Source organism: Schistocerca serialis, chromosome 7 (genome assembly GCF_023864345.2).
Source record: "Schistocerca serialis cubense isolate TAMUIC-IGC-003099 chromosome 7, iqSchSeri2.2, whole genome shotgun sequence".
NCBI classification, from domain to species: Eukaryota; Metazoa; Arthropoda; class Insecta; order Orthoptera; family Acrididae; genus Schistocerca; species Schistocerca serialis.
The window spans coordinates 436,170,401-436,193,088 of NC_064644.1; the positions used below are offsets into that span (position 1 = coordinate 436,170,401).

The 22,688-nt window shown below is 44.1% G+C and overlaps 1 protein-coding gene across 3 annotated transcripts in view; it reads right to left on the reverse strand.

The window, feature by feature from the left end:
* Positions 1 to 2,021: 2,021 nt before the first annotated feature.
* LOC126412753 (uncharacterized) overlaps positions 2,022 to 22,688 on the reverse strand; it is a 1,141,364-nt gene continuing 1,120,697 nt past the window's right edge. For all 3 annotated transcript variants that reach the window (XM_050082500.1, XM_050082498.1, XM_050082499.1), the window contains exon 8: positions 2,022 to 6,500. In XM_050082500.1, the coding sequence (XP_049938457.1) occupies positions 6,414 to 6,500 (87 nt within the window). In that variant the 3' untranslated portion in view covers positions 2,022 to 6,413. The remainder of the gene's footprint in view (positions 6,501 to 22,688) is intronic.

The window sequence follows — 22,688 nt, forward strand, 5'->3', positions numbered from 1 at the left end:
TCGAAACTTCCAACTTTTCGTTTTAGAACTATAAACTCATTCTCTTACCAGCCTGTGTTCTGTTGCTCTTTACTGCGTTGTTCGAATTTTCTCCTGGTCTTTAGAGCGGGCTACCCTAGCCCTCTTGTTAGGCTGGATGTTGTTACCTTCCAGCGGCCCACTCTATCCTCTGGGAGGAGGAAGGGAAAATTCCTAAGGCTCCATCTTGGTCCCACGAGCAGCTAAGGAAATACGAGTCCCTCTAGATAGAACCCTGCGTGCCGGGGTAAACCTTACACAACTGAGGTGCTAGAAGTTCAGCTTTAACAGCTATGCATCTCATCAGCACGCAGTACACCTTGAGACTGAGGTTTTTTTTTTTTTATAGGCTTTCATTCCATACACGCGATCCGGGCAGTCAAACCAAGATGCCCGTTCCCTGTGACACACAACATTCCACCGAAGCGACGCACGCTGTTCGCTAAAGCATGTCAGCTTACGGTGACAGAGGACTGGTGACGCGTACCAGTCCCTGGCCCCAACCCGGCAAACGAATGATGAGCCCCTGAGGACGGCTGCATAAGGACAGTACCAGAAATCGAAAGACCGCCACCAACTGACAGTGGCCGAAGAGTATTTAGCCGAAATCTGGCGGCTTTTAAACCACTTCGTGGTTGGAAGCTCGAACGAATTTTATCAGTACATGTAGCCACAAAACCATGTATCCGTATAATGATTAATTGAATAAAAAGATGACTATTGAGTAACTTATATTAGGAGCAGTCGTAACTGGTAAAACATTCGACCAGCTCATACACGGTAACGCACAGCGTGCTAGCTTCTCAGCTAAGGAGGTGAACCAAATCCTAACTGAATCCACGACTCGGATTAACGGCCGTGGAATTGTACACCGGCCAGCTAGTGTGGTTTGTAGGCAGTTTCCCGTGACCGGTTAGGTAAATGTTGGGCTGGTCTTCAAATTCCGCCTCAGAGATGAAGACACACACGCTGTTAAAATACACACAGAACAACGTTTACAAGATACATTGCCGGCCGAAGTGGCCGTGCGGTTAAAGGCGCTGCAGTCTGGAACCGCACGACGGCTACGGTCGCAGGTTCGAATCCTGCCTCGGGCATGGATGTTTGTGATGTCCTTAGGTTAGTTAGGTTTAACTAGTTCTAAGTTCTAGGGGACTAATGACCTCAGCAGTTGAGTCCCATAGTGCTCAGAGCCATTTGAACCATTTGAACCAAGATACATTGACGGGCGACGCACACGAATTTTCTCTGAGAGGTTCCCGTGACTACTGTGGCGTCGGGCTACAAAGTTTAATTATGAAATAAAACTTGCTAAATGCTTAGAAATCAGTTCGCGTGCTGGACAGAATAAACACTAGAGAAATGAAAAAAGAACCCTCCGCTCTGTTTGTGCGTTTTGTATCGCATATCTCCTTGGAGGAAGTAATGTGTTCTTCCTCAGAACACGATATTACTGAAATTAGTTGCAAAAGTCCTGCTTTTTACCTAAAAGAATAAGGTAACAAAATTCTGACCTGCTGGATAGTATTATACTATTCTTCATTCTGAAACCGTTTATTGGCAGATGTATAAGAAAAAAATTTGCATCAGCTTACGCCTATGACATTCAAAAATATTAAGAATGCGAGCAACTTGAAACCATTTAATGAGGCATCACCAATAAGTTATTCAGTGGGAGATTTGGCTATTTCTTTAGAAAAGAGAGATCCCTGGTGGTTGCGTCTTGATGTTTATACGTGAGCGATGAGAGAAGCCAAATTGCTCCATGTCAAAATGTGTTCTGGGAATATTTTTCCAACACATTGTTGCTCTTTCATCCTAACTACAGTAAGTAAATAGTTTTATATCAACATATCACAACAAAAGACAACTGCCTACACACTGAAGTTTAGTGATTCAAGTGTCTTATCGATGCTATCACACTTTAATTGATTTGATTCAGCATTATAATTCACAACTGGTATTGTTTCCATGGTTAGAGATAATGAAAAATGTGGACTTTAATAACTTTTATTACAATATTCACCTTGCGACTTTTAACTCTGTGTAAAATACACTGCGAATCTTTAACCCTTTCATGTCTAAGCAAGTACAGGCACTAACACAGACATATAAATGTAAACAACAATATCTCACGAATTACATCTCTCGCTAGATATGTTAGGTCCCAAATATTTAGAATCTCTGGTCACAGAGATAAAATATCCTATTCTCCAGTATGGGATTCTAAGATTATTTTGAAAACTTTTTTAATGTAGATATAAACAGCATTTCACCCACAAGAAAAGGCATTTTTGATTAAATGTGGTAACATTTTTCCATGGCACAAGAAATTTTACATTTCTTCTTAGTTGTATTTAACTAAAATATCAGCACACTGTGACTCTAAGATTCATTGTATTTGGGAACAATCTATCTAACCTGTATGTAAGTAGTTCTACAGACATTAAGCTTTGGTACATATTATACAATGTCCAGTCTTGGCATACATTTGAATGTTTTAAAAATAATGTACGAAATATATTTATAGATTCTTATTATTTGTACACATGTGGTTATCTACGACGAAAATATGCTTTCAAGGCAACACATACCTGGAATTTACTATATAATATATGTTTATTATCGTATTAACAATCATCACTTGCATGCTATTTACATCAAATCATTTAAAACCTTTTCTGAAATATAACTGGTCTTCAATTCCGTGGTTCGTGTAAACTAGAAATAACGGAAGCACTTAATTTCTGCAGCCAGAGATGACACCTAGGCGGCTGGGGAAAACTAGTAACGGCACCTCTTAAATAAAACGTGTTGTAAAAGTAACATTATATTCCTTTTTTAACAAAAGATATGTGGTAGAAAATATATAGGCAGTTGCTCTCTAACTTCTTACACATTAGAAATTATCGTCATTCTATTTATTCTGTATTGTTTTCCTTCTCTTGGGAAGACTTTGTAAAAATGACTTCTCGTTAAGAGATAGAATGGATTGATAAATTTCATATTGTGGCATTGTCTTCTCCGACCTGTAAGTATGCATGTGTCGTAGTCGTAAACACTAGATACAATCATAACACACATTAAGTTGATGATACCTAGACACAGCAGCAGCCACAGACACAGTGGCAGCGAGACTCTTGTTGCAATCAATGACTTAATCAAAAAATTTGAAATAAATATCAAAAATATGTTAGGTCTCTGTGAATCATTATAATAAAGAGATGATTTGAAGTTAACTGGCCCGTTATAAATTATCTGTGAGCAAAAAATAATAATTCCAATAACAAATATAAAGATATTCTATGCATCAGCTCCTTGCCAGAGTTAATTATGTATCATTGAATTAATTTTGTTAATTGTTGACTGCTGTGGAGCGTTTATGTTGGTTTCACAAGAAGCAGTTAATGCTAAATAGATTTGTAGTTCATCACTACAAATGAAATTAGATTCGAAAGAGGTATATCAAGAAACCTCTAGAATAATGACTACATGGAAAAGAGAAAAATACTTGGACAAAGCGTAGGGTTCGATTACTGACTTCAAAACACTGGGAAAAACTCAAGCAAGAACGTGTAAATGCTTCATTCTTCTTATTACTGATATAACTTCTTATGTATTGTTACTGACAAAAATCAGCTCAATAAGATCTTGTTGTATTCTAAATAATGGTTGATGGCATGGTCGACTGTTCACTTTAGTTATGTCTGTGCAGTTGTACTTAGATGGTCTCCAGTATGACACTCATGTTGCGACCCTTAAGCTGGGACCACTGGAATGAACTTTAGTAGGAGGATGTGATCAGAGAAACAATAAAACTTATCTGTCTTACGGATGATCCGAATCCAAAACAATTTTGTCACATCGTTTGAGATATAGTGATAAATATGAAGCAAAACAGATTGATTGGTTAGGGAGAAACATTTCCTTAGCTTACATGTTTACCTGCTCTCGGTGTTCTGCACTTTATGTGCGAGAACACTTGAAAGAACTGATTTACATGGCAGACAGTTCGTATTTCTTATCAAAGTGCTATGGCAGCCCATGTAAGGAATCGATACCATTTCGATGGGAGGTTTCTTTGAAAGATTGTAATAATGAATTCCTTCGAGTATCCATAGAACTTAAAGAAGAAGTCATTTCCATCTTTTTATATGAGATTTTGTGTTTTCGTGATATTGTGCAGAATTCCACTGAGGTAACAATTGAAACCAAATAATGTGCTGTTGTTTACTGTGAACACGAGAGGACGAGATAATATTTTAAGCACAACTGTGTGTGAACATTCTGAAGTAGCTTTGAGAAGCGTGGGCAGCAAACTGAAACATATATTTTCAACACATTTGTAGAATTTCTGAATGATATCACCCATAAATAATAGGTTTTTAATCCCAAATTTCATTCTTTTCTGCTGACATTTTTTTCTATCCTCCATATGTGTCATTATATAGTTTATGGTGATTGCAATTAATTGAACTAAAACTAAAAATAGAACTATGTTCAAGATACGGTTATTTTAGGTCACTTCGAATGTATTATGATCACTGACTCACTAATCTCTAGGGAAAATGATGGGGCCCACTATTCCTGTAGAGATGATGTAGGCATTACTTGATCCAGCTGTCCTGATTTGGGTTCACCACAATCTTTCCGAATCATATCAGACGAATGGGGAAATTTGTCCCACTGAGAGTCTACAATCGAATCCTTTACCATTCCTTGCCCGTTACCAAACACAGTAAATAGAGTAATACGTAATTGGTATGCTCAACATCACTGTAATTACTACCTGTTTTATTTCCGTATTTTTCTTTGGGTTATTTCTGATGCAGTCTATAAGTAAGGGTATGTATGTCTGTTGAACAAACTACGAAAGGAATAAAAATAATTAATTGAAAACACACGTGCTGTTTTAAAAGCTAAGAAAACTGACCTTTTCGGATACACGTTTACAGGAAGCGACCTCCCTGTTTTAGTGGGACGAATTCGCAAACAATGTTTGTTCAAGTTCTTTTTAATGCAGCCTCTGTATTTTAGATGATGAATATAGGTGTGAGATAGAGGTAGAGGTGTAGCTACTCGTCTGTTTCAGAAGGAAGCTGAGAAAACAAACTGTCATCGTTGTCGGGACATATTTTTATAAAGAGGACCTATTGGTTCTTTTTGGTAGTCAATAGTCATTACGCGTTTGACCTAAAATAGTGCGTATCAACCTGTCCAACGTGATGGTATTGATAAAGTCGAGCTAAGTATCGAAAGGAATAACTCCATTATTTACGTTACAACGTCCCTGCTGATATATGGCGGTAGAGGTAGTTAAAATAATAACATTATCTCAGAAGATAAAGGCAAAAATTCGCAGTACAAAGAAGAATATCAGACAAATATTGAAAATGAGATGGGACTTAATTTGGCACATATTTCCTAGCTAGACACCATGGGTACAAAAAAGAAACAGAGTATAGTAATCGATGTTCTACAACGCCAACTCTAGTGAGAAGGGCTTTTACGACAACACGCTTGAGAATATGAATAAGCATTCTGTAGCCAACGACTTCGGACAGAGCACTACTATGTAACAAATTTACATTTTATGTTAAGTTTTGTGATATGGTATAGTGCGGTGGGAAGCACAGTTAATCACAACAGGCTACAAAGAATGAAAGATGAAGGTGAAACGACGGACTCCTGACGAATGAGAGTCCCGCTGCCAATCATATGTGCTGCTTGTTACGTGAACAACAATATTACACGCTGAATACAGCGCACTTTATCTCACACCTTACAGGAAAAGTCCAGTTAAAAAAAAAAAAAAAGAAAGTACAGTTTCTCACAGGATTCCACGTATGTACAGTGAGGAGTGACATTTGTCTATAAGGAGTGGCTGTGCCCGCATCAGCCACTACATACATCAGGCCACCTGCCTAGCTCTGTTTCTGAGGGTATGTGGGAAATATTCAGAAATTTTGTCGGAGACCTCTGTGGACCCTGCCAGTATCATATACAAATTACTCCTCGCCAGCAGGAGTGACGAAGCTCACAGTTCACCGAGGGCCACACACCTACTGCCGCAGATGGACACTACCGACGTGATGGACCCAGCCAGCACCACACGCAGTATGCTGCTCGGCGTAGAAGGCCCAGATGAGGTCTCCCCGAGGACGCCTGGGGTGCCGAACTCATTCGGCAACAATCTGGAGTCCTTCCAGGGCGCCTCGCAGAATTAAGCACTCCCGTGAGAGAGCGGTGTGGTGCGGACCGCCGGTAGCCGGTTGGCGCCTCGCCAGAGCGCAGCGCTGCAGCGAGTGTCCGGAGTTCGCCCCTGGGACCGCCGCCGCTGGTCAGACGGAGTCGCCCAACAGCCGGTCATCGTCCTCCCAGGGCGGCGCTTGGTATCAGAGCTCCACGCACTCTGGTGACTTCCACGAGGCGCCGGCGCGCAGCAGGTTGTAGAAGCGGATGACGCCGTAGATCGCCAGGCACTGTGGACACAAACAGAACAAAGATTCATTGCGCCTGCTGCTACTTACACACTGACCAGCTCTGTGGTGGTGTTCGGTTCGGAGAGAGCCGATCCAAATCTGTAACGTCCCGTTTTCATATTTGTTAGAAAATGCGTCATCTGTATTTTTGTCCGCGTCATCGGAAAGTAAATTTACGAGGAGTAAGACACTTTTCTTCTATGTACAGCATTGGACAACTGTTGGAGCAGGTTACATGCCTCTAGATCGAACATGCTGCTAATTACTGTTCCTAATTGTATGCCTAACTGCAACCATGTGGTCTGTCAATCTCCTTTCCGGTCAACTGGAGTTCAATGTAATATCAGTGACAAGTATGTTTTCTGAATGAAAGGCATTTATGGGGAACACGAAATTTGCATGCTATAATCAAATATGATCACCTCCTATCGCCACTTGTACCACAGCTTGTATACCACCATTACCAAGCGCCTTAGAGTTAGCCATTGTATTTGGCACGAACATGGATAAGTGATAGATTACTAAATTAATCACTAACACTTACATATACTGAGCTGACAAAAGTCATTGGGTATCGATATTTACATAATGCACATATAGAGATGGCGATAGTACTACGTAAACAAAGTATAGAAAGGATTTGAATTGGTGTAACTGTCATTTGTACTCATGTGATTCACGTCAAAAGGTTTCCTACCTGATTATGGCCGCACGACGGGAACTAACAGACATTGAACGCGCAATGATAGTTGGAGCTAGACGAATGGGATATTCCATTTCGGAAATCGTAAGGAAATTCAATGTTTCGAGATCAAAAGTGCCAAAAAAATGGTTCAAATGGCTCTAAGCACTATGGGACTTAACATCTTAGGTTATAAGTCCCCTAGACTTAGAACTACGTATACAAAACTAACCTAATGACATCACACACATCCATGCCCGAGGCAGGATTCAAACCTGCGACCGTAGCAGCAGCGCGGTTCCGGGCTGAAGCGCTTAGAACCGCTCGGCAACAGCGGTCAGCTACAGCGTCAAAAGTGCGCGTTGCCGTTCACAAAGGACAACGCAGTGGCCGATGGCTTTCACTTAACGATTGAGATCAGTGACGTTTGCGCAGAGCACTCCTACGTGAAAGAACCGCAGAAGTCAATGTGGGACGTACGACGAACGTAAAAATTGGAACAGTTCGACAAAATGGGCTATGGCAGCAGACGACCGACGCGAGTGCCTTTGATACTGGCACAATGTCGCCTCCAAAACCTCTCCTGTCATGGCTCGTGGACCTTTGGTGACTGGAAAACCGTGACCTGTACAGATGAGCTATCAATTTAGTTGGTGAGAGCTGATTGTAGGGTTTGAGTGTGGTGCAGATCCATCAAAGCCATGGATCCAAATTGTCAACAAGGCACTGCGCAACTTGGTGGGGCTCTGGAATAGTACCTACAACTCATTTTAATTGAAATGTGTAGGCAGCAGAAAGCACTGAAAGGTAGTCTGGATGATAAAGTCGAGTTTTAAAGGAAAAGTCATTATGATCACTTGTACCAATAACAAGATTGAAAAAAATTTCAAACGAAAACTAAAGATTCTTTTTTAAAGAAATCCATATTATATTCTTCATTTCCGTTCGTTTGTCATAAATATTTCTGTATCATCAGTACTCAGTTTATTCTGTTGCAGAGCAAACATCATCTCCATAGCAATAAAATTTCTACCAGCACACTCTAAAATAGTCTCAGACGATTGAATATGCAAGGTTCCACCATGCCTTGGCCGCGCTGAGCGTAGTATCGGCCAACAGCAACGCTTTGTTACCGGGCACCGTTGTTCGAGACCCCCCTTCCATCACCGCCTGATTCCTTCCTTTGTTGCGCTATCAACTACTGGACGTATTAAAGGTATTATGCAGCTCCTGAAAGGCGTCTGGCTCTTCTTTATAAACTATCTTCTACCAGAGCACACCCACATCTAGTGCAAGTGGTCTCAGAAGTGTTGACGGAGACTGCAATGGTGTTCCGGCGTTTGGAGCAACGAAGGACAATGCAAGTAAGCAGCAGCACGTGCATTCCGTAACTCTTCTTGGGGTCCTTGCATCTGTTGTGCTTGCATTTTTCCTCTAACCACTGTCCTATTTTTCGCTATGGCATGTATAGATTTGTTTGTGGTACCCGGGAAGACGCAAGAGATAAACCAGTGACGCCGGTTGCCTGTAAACAGCGTAATCTGCCAGGTCATGTGGCCGCGTGCATCGAATCTCACAACGCGGTATGCTGGTTGTGCCGCCACAAAGGGGCATTGTGCTAGACAATGTAAGGAAAGTGCTTGGTGGAGACATAAAGGGCTGTTTGTACCAGAGATGTTTTGTTTATTATAGATAGTAGACAACTATAAGGATACTTATTGGAAACAGTGTAGTTGCGGTGAATTATGAGTTTATGAGCTCTCCAAGGGTCTACACTAGTAGACATCTGGCATAACTTCACAGAATGCCTGAGTGGTGTGCTGAAATTTTCTCTCACGTACTGTTTCTGTGCCGAAACCTGCTGTTTGTTCTATTTTCTAGTGTGATAGTCGTAAATTGTAGTACAGAGCCGACAAAATAATATACCAGTGGGTTTTTTGTCTTCACGTCTTGCGACGCTGGCTACAATCATCTTAGAAAGGCGTTCAGATACTATGGATGCGAGACGGGTCATCATCCGTGATGTCATCGTTACACAGCACTAGATGCCCCATAGTTTATCGGGGGCGATAGCGGAAATTTTACATAAGGTAACTGTCCGAAAAAATGTATACCATAATGTGAGAATGTATTGGATATCAGGGGGCTCTGACGAGCAGAGAATTATGGAGTATTACAGGAATGTGCTAAATAGCATCGGTCGTAATGTTTAAGCAAATACGTCAGTGTAACCATATGGCTCTTGAAGCGCGATGTACTGCATGGGGATAAGAGGTCAAGTTCAGGATTATTGCGAAATTCGACGACCACTATGATCAAAAATGCGACTGCCGCGACATTTCGCGGATTTCTTTTAGTAAATAGGTCTTTCGAAATTTACATGTTTAATGTTCACGTCATGACAGTAAGGCATAATAGGCGTTCACAGTAGCGTGTGACGTGAGGGGTGGGATAACTAGCTTGAGAAAGATGAGTGGTACGTTGATAAAGCTAGTTATAGAGTGGGGAAGGATAATACTTGGAAAAGGGTGAGTACGAAGCTTCATAAGATTAGCAGGATTACATGTGTAGGATGCCTCTCTGATTCCCACGACTCTACTCGTACTACACGGTTTAACACAGCTGCCAGAAATAGTCGCACTCCTCAGTGAGACAGCTTAGGGAGTGTTGTAAGGAGAAGCGATTAACCGTGTATGGGTCTTAATCACGTGTAGTATAAATGCGATTATTCATGTCGGCTGTTTGATTTTAGAACTAGGGATAGTTTTCAGAGGTAACTAGTGACTGCAACCACATAAGCGGTGGAGAGACTTCAAAGGTGTCTGAGTATCTGTGTTAGCTGTGTCACGAACGGAGTAATATAGATACTGTGTGCCAAAAACTAATCACTTTTGTTCGCAATGAACGGAAAAGAATTAACTAGTTCCAGGTGAAGCGACATGACAGTTTGATGTGTGGAATTCTTCGAAGAGGGGGAGAGGTTGACGACACGAGCGCAGTCAGAAGAGCTTGATGACGTAAAGCGGTCCAGTACGGCAATACTCTGATTCGGCCGTGTGCCACCGTGATAATTGGGCGTGGTCGTCCGCCTAACGCTCAGTGCCAGGATGGTTACCGTAAGCAGGGACGCTTGGACAGCGCATAGGAACATCGGCAGCAAAAACTTGTTTTGACGCGGATATACACTGGCCGTGTGGCCAGAGAAGATATGTGTCAAATCTGTGAGTCGTCCAGTTGTCAAATATCATCAGCATCCTCCGTGAGGTCGCCACTGCCCTGATAGGACTAATTACTTACAGAGTCCAGCAGCTCCCCGGCGGGTCAAGGGTTGAACTGAAGCCCTCTTAGCAACCGACCACTGGGGCCAGTCACCGCCAACCGGCCGCTGGTCCGGCATTCGCTCGCTGGACGTCTGTGACTCTCATTTGAGACGACCAGGCGGCACTCAACGTCCCGAACACAGATTGAAGTTTAGCCACGGCCAGGATTGTTGGCTACACAAGGTCACACCACGCCTTCATGTTCCCAAGCGACAATGCGTCGTGTCACCTGGGCACAATTATTCGTGATTAGTTTGAAGAACATTCTGGACAATTCGAACACAAGATTTTTTCACGCAGATCGCCCGACGTGAATCCTATCGAACTTTTAAGAGAGAAAATCGGTAGGTCAATTTGTGCTCAAACTCCTACACTGGAAACATTTTCGTAATTATGGACGGCTACAGTCGCAGCATGGCTCAATATTTCTACAGCTTGTGTAGTCCATGGAGCGATTCTAGGCGCTTCAGTCTGGAACCGCGGTGCTCCTACGGTCGCAGGTTCGAATCCTGTCTCGGGCATGGCTGTATGTGAAGTCCTTTGGTTAGTTAGGTTTAAGTAGTTCTAAGTCTAGGGGACTGATGACCTCAGATGTTACGCCACATAGTACTCAGAGCCATTTGAACCATTTTTTTTGTAGTCCACGCCACGTCAAGTTGCTGCACTACACCGGGCAAAAGGAGGTCTGACACGGCAAAAGGAGGTATCGTTTATGTTTTGTCACCTCAGTGAATGTTAGTGCAGTTTCTAGGCAGCTGGTGGCACAGCGTAAAGGGTACAGAACAGTAATCAGAGAGCCGTGTGAGGACGAGTCACTACGCGGAAGAGTCCGTTTTTATTTTGAATTTCTACGTTACTACACTGAACACAGGCCGAAATAATGCACAACAGACTGTATTTGTGAATGCTTTCGTAAAAGGCATCAAAAGGAACGCCAAAGAAAATTTGGTTCAAAAAATAGCTCTGAGCACTGTGGGATTTAACATCTGAGGTCATCAGTTCCCCAGAACTTATAACTACTTAAACATAACCAACCTAAGGACATCACTTACATCCATGTCCGAGGCAGGATTCGAACCTGCGACCGTAGTGGTCGCGCGGTTTCAGACTAAAGCGCCTAGAACCGCTCGGCCACACCGGCGAGCAGATAATTTGAGGCTGCAAAAAATTTACATAAAGTTTGTAAGCGGAACTTCGTATATAAAATTAAATACTACTATTTGCAGGGGATGATTTATAGGTGCTGGAGTGATATTCATTGTAACAATAGACGAGCCAGTAATTATCATGACATCTTGCAAACGCTTTAAATGCCACTTTTTTATAACTACATGATTGTTTTAAAGTTTCTGTAGAAAACAGATTTGCTGCGCGAAGTCTATTGAGTTCACACCTAGTCAAGTTAGACGGCAGTGATTTGGATTTTGAAATACATTCATGTACAGAAAAAACAGGACACCTTGTACTACTAGCGATAGGACGATTATATTTACAGTACAAGTGCACAGTATGTTCTACAGAAATGGCGAACATTTGAGCAATGCCAACCCGTGGGTTCAAGGACAACATAAATATCGCGGTACGAGATGTCATGTAAGTAAAATGTGCATCCGGCCCTCGTTGTCGCTGTTAACCGAAGGCAGTGCATCAGCGTGACTTGAGCATGCGTGCAGAATGCCTTGCAGACTCATGCGCCAACCGCGCCGGCAAATCAGTGAGTTTGAAACCGGGCGCAATATTGGCATAAGCGAATGTGAAGCATCCATCCGCAAAATTGCTACTCGTGTGGACTCAGTGTTTCTGCAGTGCAACGGGTGTGTGCAGAATCATTCACGGAAGGCCGTTGAACACGACGAGATGAGTCACTTCGCACCACCCACATCATCCCCGAGAAGATTGACACCTCATCCAAATGCCATTGCAGGAGATATCTGCCTATTCCTCGGCTGTGAGGGGACAGTGGAACAGTGTAGCACATCATACACTATCAGGGATGAAAGTCTGTCCTCGTTTATTACGGCATGGGTTACTAGCGTGTCGTCCTTCTCCGTCTACCATTGACAATTGTGCAGAAACATGCTAGACGGCATTGTGTATGGAACGACAACACTGGGAACACGAGTGGCATCAGATAGTTTTTTCGGACGATTCCGGGTTCTGTTTGTTTGAAAATGACGGCCGCATTTTGGTTCACCGGAGGCAGAGAGACCGGCATCACAGTGAATGCATTCACACAAGACATGCAGAGCCAACTCAATGCCTTGTGGTGTGGGGTGCTGTTGGGTACAATCACAAATCACAGTTGGTGCGCGTCCAGCGCAGACCAGTTTGACATACTTGAATGACATCCTGCGTAGCCATGCCCATTCTGCACAATACCCCAGGCGCCATTTTCCAGCAAGACAATGCACACCCACATGTTCCTGCACGAACACATGCCCTCCTGGTGTGACAGTGTGTCAACCTTCTGCGCTAGCCAGCCAGATCACCAGACTTGTACCAGACTTGTCGCCAATCGAAGATGTGTGGGATGTGGTGAAATGTCTGGTGCAGCGTTGTGACTCAGTGTCAACCATCATAGATGAACTTCGGGGCCAGGTGAATACAGTATGAATGGCTATAGCACAGGACAAATTTGCGCCTTAAATGTGTCTTGCATGAAACTTATCTGGCCCATGGCGGACTCTGTGCCTACTAGGCAACAGGACACATGCTGAACCGATGTGACTGAAATGCTAATCATTTCTGCAGAACATATTAATGTACATGTCCTGTGAATATGAACGTTCTATCTCTACTCGTTCAAGGTGTTCTGTTTTTTTTCTCAACATGAGTGTAATCCGGCACGTTTCGTGAAGAATGTCGTCTGCAGTAAGTGTCTTACGGATTGTTTGCTCTACCCTACTTATGATATTACACATATGGATACTCCGAGGCGCTGGTGCTAAGTTAAGACCATTCAACAGCTCCGAACCGGCACCCACGTCTCCGTCATATTGATGACAGCTCATTTCGCTTATTGACGTTTCGCACAGTGTTGTTCAAATAGCCGGCCAGATTTGCCTTCCTGTTTCTCTGCGGTCCTCTTCTGTGATGACATCTGTTTTTCTACAGTGGCTACGTAGATCCACTCCCAATCTAGTTCTAAGTTCTGTCGTTTGCAGATCGACAGCTAGCAGCTCGCGACCGTCAGAATTCAGCTGCTCCCTATTGAAATGTATTCTCTCTCATAGGTAGGGAAGAGCAGGCGCGACGACAGATTCCTCTTGCTGCCACTCGTGGGATTTTAACCACCTGACGTGGCTAGAAACCCGAGAAGATTTTGTTAATTCATATCGTATTCCAATTTTTCGCATTTGGTTTGCCCTTTAGAAATTATTTCTAGCCTTATTAACACGTATTGGTAGTCAGAACTATCTCCCATTCCCATTGGAACAACTGAAACAACATGCAATACTCCTGTATCAAATGCTTAGCAGTTATCTAGAGATGAACGGACTGCTCGAAACCGCCAGTCGAAACTCATAAGACAGTATTTTAAATAGACCACAAATCATATTGTTACAAAATGATTTAAACAGTTTATCTTACCAAAATCCAGTGTTACCTGCCACGTGCCACCACCGATAAATTATCTTCGCATTGCATTATGTGGCACTATTTGTGGGTGTGATAATCCGAAATACGTCGCACTGTTGTTGAGGAACATAAAATGCCGAAAGAAAGCGACCCTTGAGTTATTTGTAAAGAAGCTCTGTATGGTCTATTACTTTTTACGGTTTGCTACGAAATATATATAATGATTTTGTTACTCTGGCTAATATCATAACTCTTGGCAGCGGGTCATCTTCATAAATGGCGGGTGGTCACGATAAGGGCGAGTAAACCACCAGCAGCGGCTTTATCGAATCAGGCCTGGTCGATGAATCGACCGCACATAGGACGTAAGCGAAACGTCCCGCACACTTGTTGAAGCTGTCAGGATGTCATTTCATGCTGAGAGATTTCATCAGGGACAAAGCACTCACTCTCTCACATTGACGTTTGCTGTATTGAGGAGGACGAGCAACATCCATCGATACTGTCACTCAGAACTCTGCGAGAGGGCTTGCCGAGAATGTGACTACAGATGAGATGTCTGTGGTGTTACGTACAGGACACACCCCGAGACTGTTTTGGAATCCACTGTACATGCTTAATACACCTCTCAATGATATCGTATTAAGACGCTGTATTTATGTTCTGGGTCTATGAACATTTCGCTTGACGATAAAGCCTCGGTGTGTAAGAACGGCTACAGAGACTGAAATGAGGGATCGATGTTCCTAACTTGGTCTGTAGTAGGTTCCTAATATATATTCCAAGCCAGAAAATTATAATGTTCTTGCAGAAACTATTCTGCGAAATTGTCGCCATAATTTTAGGAAGAAGACGCATGTGTGAAAAAAAAAACGTATTTTGCAAGTAGTACATGAAGGGCATCAAGTAAGTTCCATCCAGATCGATTCGACAAAATTATGCAACAAAGATACGATTATACGAAAAAACTCCGTAAATGTATGGTTGCATGGAAGACGTTTTAATTCATAGAACCCAATTCATTATAGAGGACGGTGAACATTCAATAGAGCGAACATAATGTAGGCTGTATATGTAAGGAGAGCTGACGCTGTCATTGTACATTACCTGACAAAAAGAGTAAAGAACATATGAAGGGTGAAGAAAACACAATGAAACTTCATGGGTTACGTGAAGTTTTCCAGTGATTACAATACCGGGCCAAATTAACAAAGAACTTGGCAGCATAAGCCCACTTATGACTATGATCCTGAATCATCTCTGGCCTGTGTGCCTGGATGCATGTATTGATTCAGCTGCGAAAAGGACCATAAAGGCGGTACAGCAACACCTTAGGCAAGCTCCTAGGGCAAGCTGGTCCACAAATGTTGGAGTTGATGACCAGTGTGGGACACATGCGCTGTCAGGAACAAATCCGGAGATCTAGCTGGCGAAAGAAGTACCTCAGCATCACGCAGACAATTCATAAGGACAGGTATCCTGTGTGGACGAGCGTTGATCTGTTGAAAATTGCCACCACGATTCTGACGCATCAGAGCTAAGATATGAGGAAAAAATGGTTCAAATGGCTCTGAGCACTATGGGACTCAACTGCTGAGGTCATTAGTCCCCTAGAACTTAGAACTAGTTAAACCTAACTAACCTAAGGACATCACAAACATCCATGCCCGTGGCAGGATTCGAACCTGCGACCGTAGCGGTCTTGCGGTTCCAGACTGCAGCGCCTTTAACCGCACGGCCACTTCGGCCGGCCTAAGATATGAGGATGTAGGATGTCCATGACGTACCGTTGTGCCGTCTGAGTTCCCTCACTCATTGCCAGCATGACCAAAAATCACATGCGATGGCTCCCCACACCATGACGCCATGAGTAACACCGCGGTGCCTCTCCAAACCGTTGGAAAAATTGGACTTTTTCCCAGATTGTCACAATACCCGCCCACGATGGTCAACCAGAGCACTGCAGAACTGCTATTCATTGACGAGCACAATGCGATGTCACTCGCCAAAAGTCCATGCCTCTAGTCACGGCAGGTCTCAAACCGCTTCCGACTGTGTTGTGATGACAGCCTAGGCATGGGATTGTAAATCCTGATAGTGTCCAACCAATGGATTCGCATGACAGAATATCGCAGGCAGTTGATTATGTGTTCTCGGATGGCAAGCACAGATAGGAAGGCGATGTCCGCTATTATGGTGTCAAATGTGATCAACTGGGACCTTAACGACGAGTATTTCTTGCCTAATGTACACTGCAGACCAGCTTCAGGTCAATGTAATGTCTGAATCCCCCACAAATATGGATATTCCACGATACGAACAACAGATAAAAATGTTGACCGACAATGAGGCCAGTTTCACGCTCCGTGAGATGTCGATAATGCTGTCTCTCCCGTGGCATGCCCATGACTATGACGGTGATCATTCAACACCTAACATTGCTCATACGCTGATTTACCTTACCACATGGTAACGACACTAAATGGAAATACTCTTTATTGTAAGGGAAAAGATACCACGATGGAATCATCCAAATGGAGCGAATCAGTAGAGGTGTTTCACAAATGGTTACTATTTGTGAAAAAATTGGATGATTTATTAAAGAGATTGTTCTTCACCAATTGAGCAAGACAATAACGCTTTGGTCTACATTTGGTCCTTACGCAAGCAGTTATTCGGCGTGGTATTGGTAGACAGAGGTATTGGATGTCGTCCTGAGGGATATCGTGTCGAAGTTTGTCCAGTTGGTGCCTTATATAGAGAAAAACCCAATATGGTTTCAGTTCACTTTCTTTAATGCTCCAAACATTCTCAATTGGGATGAGATCGGGCGAACTTCCTCGTTGTTGTAGGATCTGGAAAGCACGAAAACGAGCAATAGAAACTCTCACCATGTCCGGGTGGACATCATCTTGCTGAAATGTAAATCCAGGATGCCTTTCCACGAAGGTCTACAAAACTGGGCGTAGAATATAGTCGACGTACCGCTGTGCTGCAAGGGTGAAGCAGAAGACGAGCAAAAGGCCCTGTCATGAAAATAATTGGCACCTCATTGGTCAGTGACAGCTAGGTTGGTATCCCACCAGGGTCCAGGGCACCTGCGGACATGTCTTCAACTTAGAATCTCATTGGCTAGAGTAGAACTGTCTTCAGCGACGAGTCCCGCTTTGAATCGAACCGCAATGAACAGCGAAGATATGTCTGGAGATGGCCCAGACTGCGGTAGGATACCATCCTGACTTTGGCCCATCCTATGGTCACACCAACAGGAGCGATGATCTGAGATACTATGGCTTTTTATAACAGGACCCCTTTGATTGTCATCTGCGACATCGTTAAAGCATAGCGGTATGTCGGCGATCTTGTACGCCCGTTTTGCCCTGCATATCAAGCCATCCTGATCTTACATTTGAGCAAGACAATGCTCGCCTCTACTCGGCGAGAGTTTCCACTGCTTATCTTCCTGTCTTACCATCACCAGCAACGTTATAGTATCTCTCCCCAATTGAGAACGTTTGCAGCATTATGGGCATGGCCTTCCAGCTCATCGTATCTCTCAGGAGAATACCCTACAAATCTGTCGATCAGTGGCAAGCAAATAACTGCTTGCATAAGGGCCAGAAATGGACCAACGCATTATTGGGTTGCTCAATTTGTGACGCTCTTTCTCCTCAATGACTCTCCAATTTTTCTGCAAATGTGATCTTTTTTTTCTTGGAGTGTAGCGCTAATGCACTCTGGTGGCCGTTCTAAATATCACACACAATGCTAAATTTGATCGTTTACACACACACCGATGGTGCGTACGTATACGAAGTTACATTGACATCTGACGATTTCTTATGGCTACTTTTTCTGTCAGGCAGTGAACATACACGGTGTATCACATGGGGTCAGCGGCACTCTTTGTCAACTTACTGCTACTATTGTCAACAAGAGAGTATCATTCAACACACAGAATGTTATGGAAATCAAAAAAGATTGAAAATTGTTATACTTATTGCGGTGCCACCGCCAGACACCACACTTGCTAGGTGGTAGCCTTTAAAAAGGCCGCGGTCCATTAGTACACGTCGGACCCGCGTGTCGCCACTGTCAGTGATAGCAGACCGAGCGCCACCACACGGCAAGTCTAGAGAGACGTACTAGCACTCGCCGCAGTTGTACAGCCGACGTTCATAGCAATAGTTCACGGACAATTACGCTCTCATTTGCCGAGACGATAGTTGGCATAGCCTTCAGCTACATTTGCTACGACCTAGCAAGGCGCCGTATTCAAAAGATATTTATTATGTGAAGCATGTATCATCAAGAGCGATGTTCTACAATTGTGGATTAAAGTTAAGTATTATATCAACTACTTACTTTATTTGCTACTATTAATTCCTTTAACTGTTCCAGACCTCACGACAGTCAGTGTGTAATTAAACGCGTGCATTTCGACCTCCTCTAGCAACACAGTGTTGGCACTTCTGCCAACGCTACAAATTGGCGACGAAGATTTAACGGTCGTATTGCTCTAATTTAATTGTGTCATGGCCTCGCCACAATCGCCATATGTACTGTCCGAATTTTATCGCTTGTAGAATCAGCAGACGCAGGCCTTATTGGATGCCCTTGGACAGCTCGTCCAGGGTCAACATGCGATGCAAAACGATGCGGCCGCAGCCGCTCCACCGCTACCGCAGCCACGACATGCAGTTGCACCACCTTTTCGTCCGTTTGATGCGGCACTGGAAAGCTGAACGGAGTGGTCACGCCAATTTGGATTCCATCTCGCCACCTACAGAATTCAAGGTAATGAGCGGCAGCTTCACTTATTATCGTGTATCGGCGTCCAGACGTACCGTGTGATAGTGAAATTATTTCCCCGACGCGACGTAGCAACTCTGTCCTGCGACAAAATTTTGTCTGCATTAGATGCATATTTCAAGCAATCAGTCAATGTAGTTGCAAAAAGGTATATGTTCTTTCGTACAAAACGTATGGCCAGTCAAACTAATCGGGAGTGGGTTGCAACTTTGCAAGGCCTTACTAGGGATTGTGCTTTTGAGTGTGAATGTGGCCTCCCTTATTCAGATACTATGGTACGTGATGCAATTGCACAGAACGTTTCTGATGTTCGTATAAGAGAACAGATTTTGAAACTAGTCAATCCCTCCCTTCAACAAGTGATGGACATATTGGATAGGCAAGACACACTTGACTTTGCTCAGGAATCATTTGAAACTTCGCCAGCTGTGTGTCACGTTAACCAGCCCGCCGGGCGAGCTGCACGGAACAGTAAACAGCCCTCACGCCCATCCGCGCAGCCACGTGTGCCGCGTAAGCAGGCAAATGCAGTGCTAGAATCATGCCCGCGGTGTGCTACTAGACATTCGCATGAGAATTGCCCGTCACGCCAAGCTATTTGCTTTTTCTGTAATAGAAAAGGACATGTTCAGAGTGTTTGCCAGAAAAAGCTCTCATCAGACACTCACAACGATTCCAGGCCCTTTGCTTCGCGCCGGAATCGAACCAAGAATGCTCAGGCTCGTGAACCTTCGCCCATGGAAATTCATGTAGTTACTTCCACTCCGCCCAGTACCACTCTCTCTAAAAGTGACTGTGTGCGTCCCACAAAAAGTGTGCGTCGACTTCGCCAGAAATCACGTCAATTAGCAAGTGCTTCTGTACCAGTGTCTGTTCAAATTGCACGAGACAGTCGCTCTTGTCTTCAGCAGGACAATAAACTTTTGTAGACTTGGACATTAATGGCAACGTGATACCATTCCAGCTCGATACCGGAGCTGCAGTTTCATTTATCAATAAAGACACGTACCAACAACCGGGCACACCTCCGTTGCTTGCCGCAAATGTTAAGTTAAATAGTTATTCCGGTCAGAATATCCCTGGGTTAGGACAGTGCAGCCTTCTTGCAACATACAAGGGAGAAACAAAACTTGTGTCATTTTACGTACTTCATTCTTCTTCTGCAGTGAACTTGTTTGGTTTAGATTTATTTCAGTTGTTTAACTTGTCTGTAGTACATCAGGTCCTATCAGTGAACCAATCTGTGCCTTCAGACAGTGTTTCTCGTCTATGTGAAGAATTTGCAGACATTTTTGCACCGGGCCTCGGTTGCGCTACGAACTATAAAGCACATTTCGAACTGAAAGTAAACGCGCAACCGAAATTTTTCAGAGCGTGCAATGTTCCCACGCATTGCGTGATGAGGTCGCAAGAACATTACACGATTTGGAATCACAAGGTGTGATTGAATGTGTGCAGGCTTCTCTCTGGGCATCACCCTTAGTAATTTTGCCAAAACCTTCCAGAAAATTGAGACTTTGAGTGGACTTCAAGGCTACGGTGACCCACAACTAGTGATTGCAACTTATCCTTTACCGCGCCCGGAAGATCTTTTTGACAAACTGTGCCCGGGTAAATATTTTTCGAAATTGGACCTCGCAGATGCGTACTTGCAAATACCAGTGGACGACGAATCCCAGCGCGTCTTGGTGGTTAACACGCATCTTGGTTTGTACCGATTCAAAAGACTGCCATTCGGGTGTGCATCCGCCCCTGCATTGTTTCAGCAATATCTACAAACTGTTTGTGCGTCGGTCCCTACTGCAGCAAACTATCTGGACGATATTGTGATCTTCGGAAAGACGGAAGAAGAACATTTAGCCAATCTCAGAACATTATTTCAGGTCTTGCGACAAAATGGTCTTCGCTTGCGGAAGGACAAATGTGTGTTTTTTGCTCGTGACTTACCATATCTGGCCCATGTCATCAATGCCCAAGGCATACATCCCAGTCCCGAGCACCTCCGTGCCATACAAGACTTGCCTTCGCCGCAGAATTTGAAGTAGCTACAGAGTGTGCTGGGTAAAATAAATTACTACCATCGCTATGTGCGCAATGCCTCTTCCATTTCAGCTCCGCTTAATCGCTTACGCCGTAAAGGTGTTCCGTTTGTCTGGACGACGGAATGCGAACGCGCCTTTCGCCAGTTGAAATCGGCGTTGCTTTCAAATAGTTGCCTTACGCCATTTGATCCCCAGAAACCCCTTTTGTTGATGATGGTAGATGCATCGGATTTCGGGATCGGTGCTGTGCTTGCGCACAAAGATGGATCGCATGATCGCCCTATTGCCTTTGCGTCCAAATTGCTTTCGTCTGCACAACGAAATTATTCACAGATAGAGAAAGAAGCTTTGGCTCTCGTCTTTGGTGTTAGTAAGTTTCACGATTTCTTGTATGGTCGTCACTTTACCATCATCACAGACCACAAACCTTTGACATCTCTTTTTCATCCGAACAAGCCTGTACCTCCACGTACAGCGCAGAAATTCATTCGCTGGTCTATTTTCCTCTCGCAGTACCGCTACGATATCTTGTATCGGTCCACTGCTAAGCACGGAAACGCCGATGCGTTGTCCCGTTTGCCTGTTGCTGAGGATAGAGCATTCGATTCTTCCGAACTTGCTTGCATGTTCATTGATTCGGAAACCGATGACGTGGTCGAATCGTTTCCGATTGATTTTCGTCGTATAGCTACAGCCACAGCTGCTGCCCTGTCCTTGCTACCATTTTGCGTTTTGTTGCTACTCAATGGCCCTTGTCAAAGTCACGGATCGAGGATCCGTTGGTTCGCCGATTTTTTGCTCACAAGGAGAGAATTTTTGTTCGACGTGGTGTTTTGCTGTTGCGTTCTGATAATGATCAGTCCCGGGTCGTGGTCCCACGTTCGTTACAGTCCTCTGTCTTACGGCTTCTCCACCAAGGCCATTGGGGTATAGGGCGAACGAAACAGCTTCCTCGTCAGCACTGTACTTGGTTCGGATTCGATGCTGCGATTACGAATGTGTGCTCTTCTTGCATGGCGTGTGCCGAACAACAATCCGCACCGCCGCGGAAATTCTTTGCATGGCCGAAAGCCACTTCCCCTTGGAAACGCTTGCACATCGATTTTGCTGGTCCATTCTGGAATGCTCGATGGTTGGTTCTGGTCGATTCATTCAGTAATTTTCCTTTTGTTGTCAGGATGTCTTCCACGACGTCATCTGCCACCATCCTAGCGTTATCCGCTATCTTTTGCATTGAAGGTCTTCCACAGACTATTGTTTCCGACAATGGCCCACAATTCATGTCCGCAGAATGTCAGTCATTCTGCAAGGCCAATGGTATTCAACATCTGACATCCGCACCGTTTTCGCCTCAGTCAAACGGTGCCGCTGAACGATTGGTCCGGACTTTCAAGTCACAGATGTTGAAGTTCAAACAGTCGCATTCTCGAGAGGACGCGTTATTGCTCTTTTTTTCCTCGTATCGCTCTCATTCCGGAGATGGTCGCTCGCCGGCTGAGTTGCTCCACGGTCGTGCTCATCGAACCTTGATGTCCTTGCTACATCCGCCGCATCAGGTTCCTGTGCAGCGGCAGACACCTGCTTTTGTTCCAGGCGACGTTGTATACTATCGCAACTATCGCGATTCACAGCGTTGGCTCGCAGGGCGCATTCTTCGCTGCCTCGGCCGCGCTATGTATTTGGTTTTGGGGGCCTCTGGTGAGGTGCGTCGGCATCTCAATCAGTTGCGCCTCTGTCGTCGCACGAGTTCTGC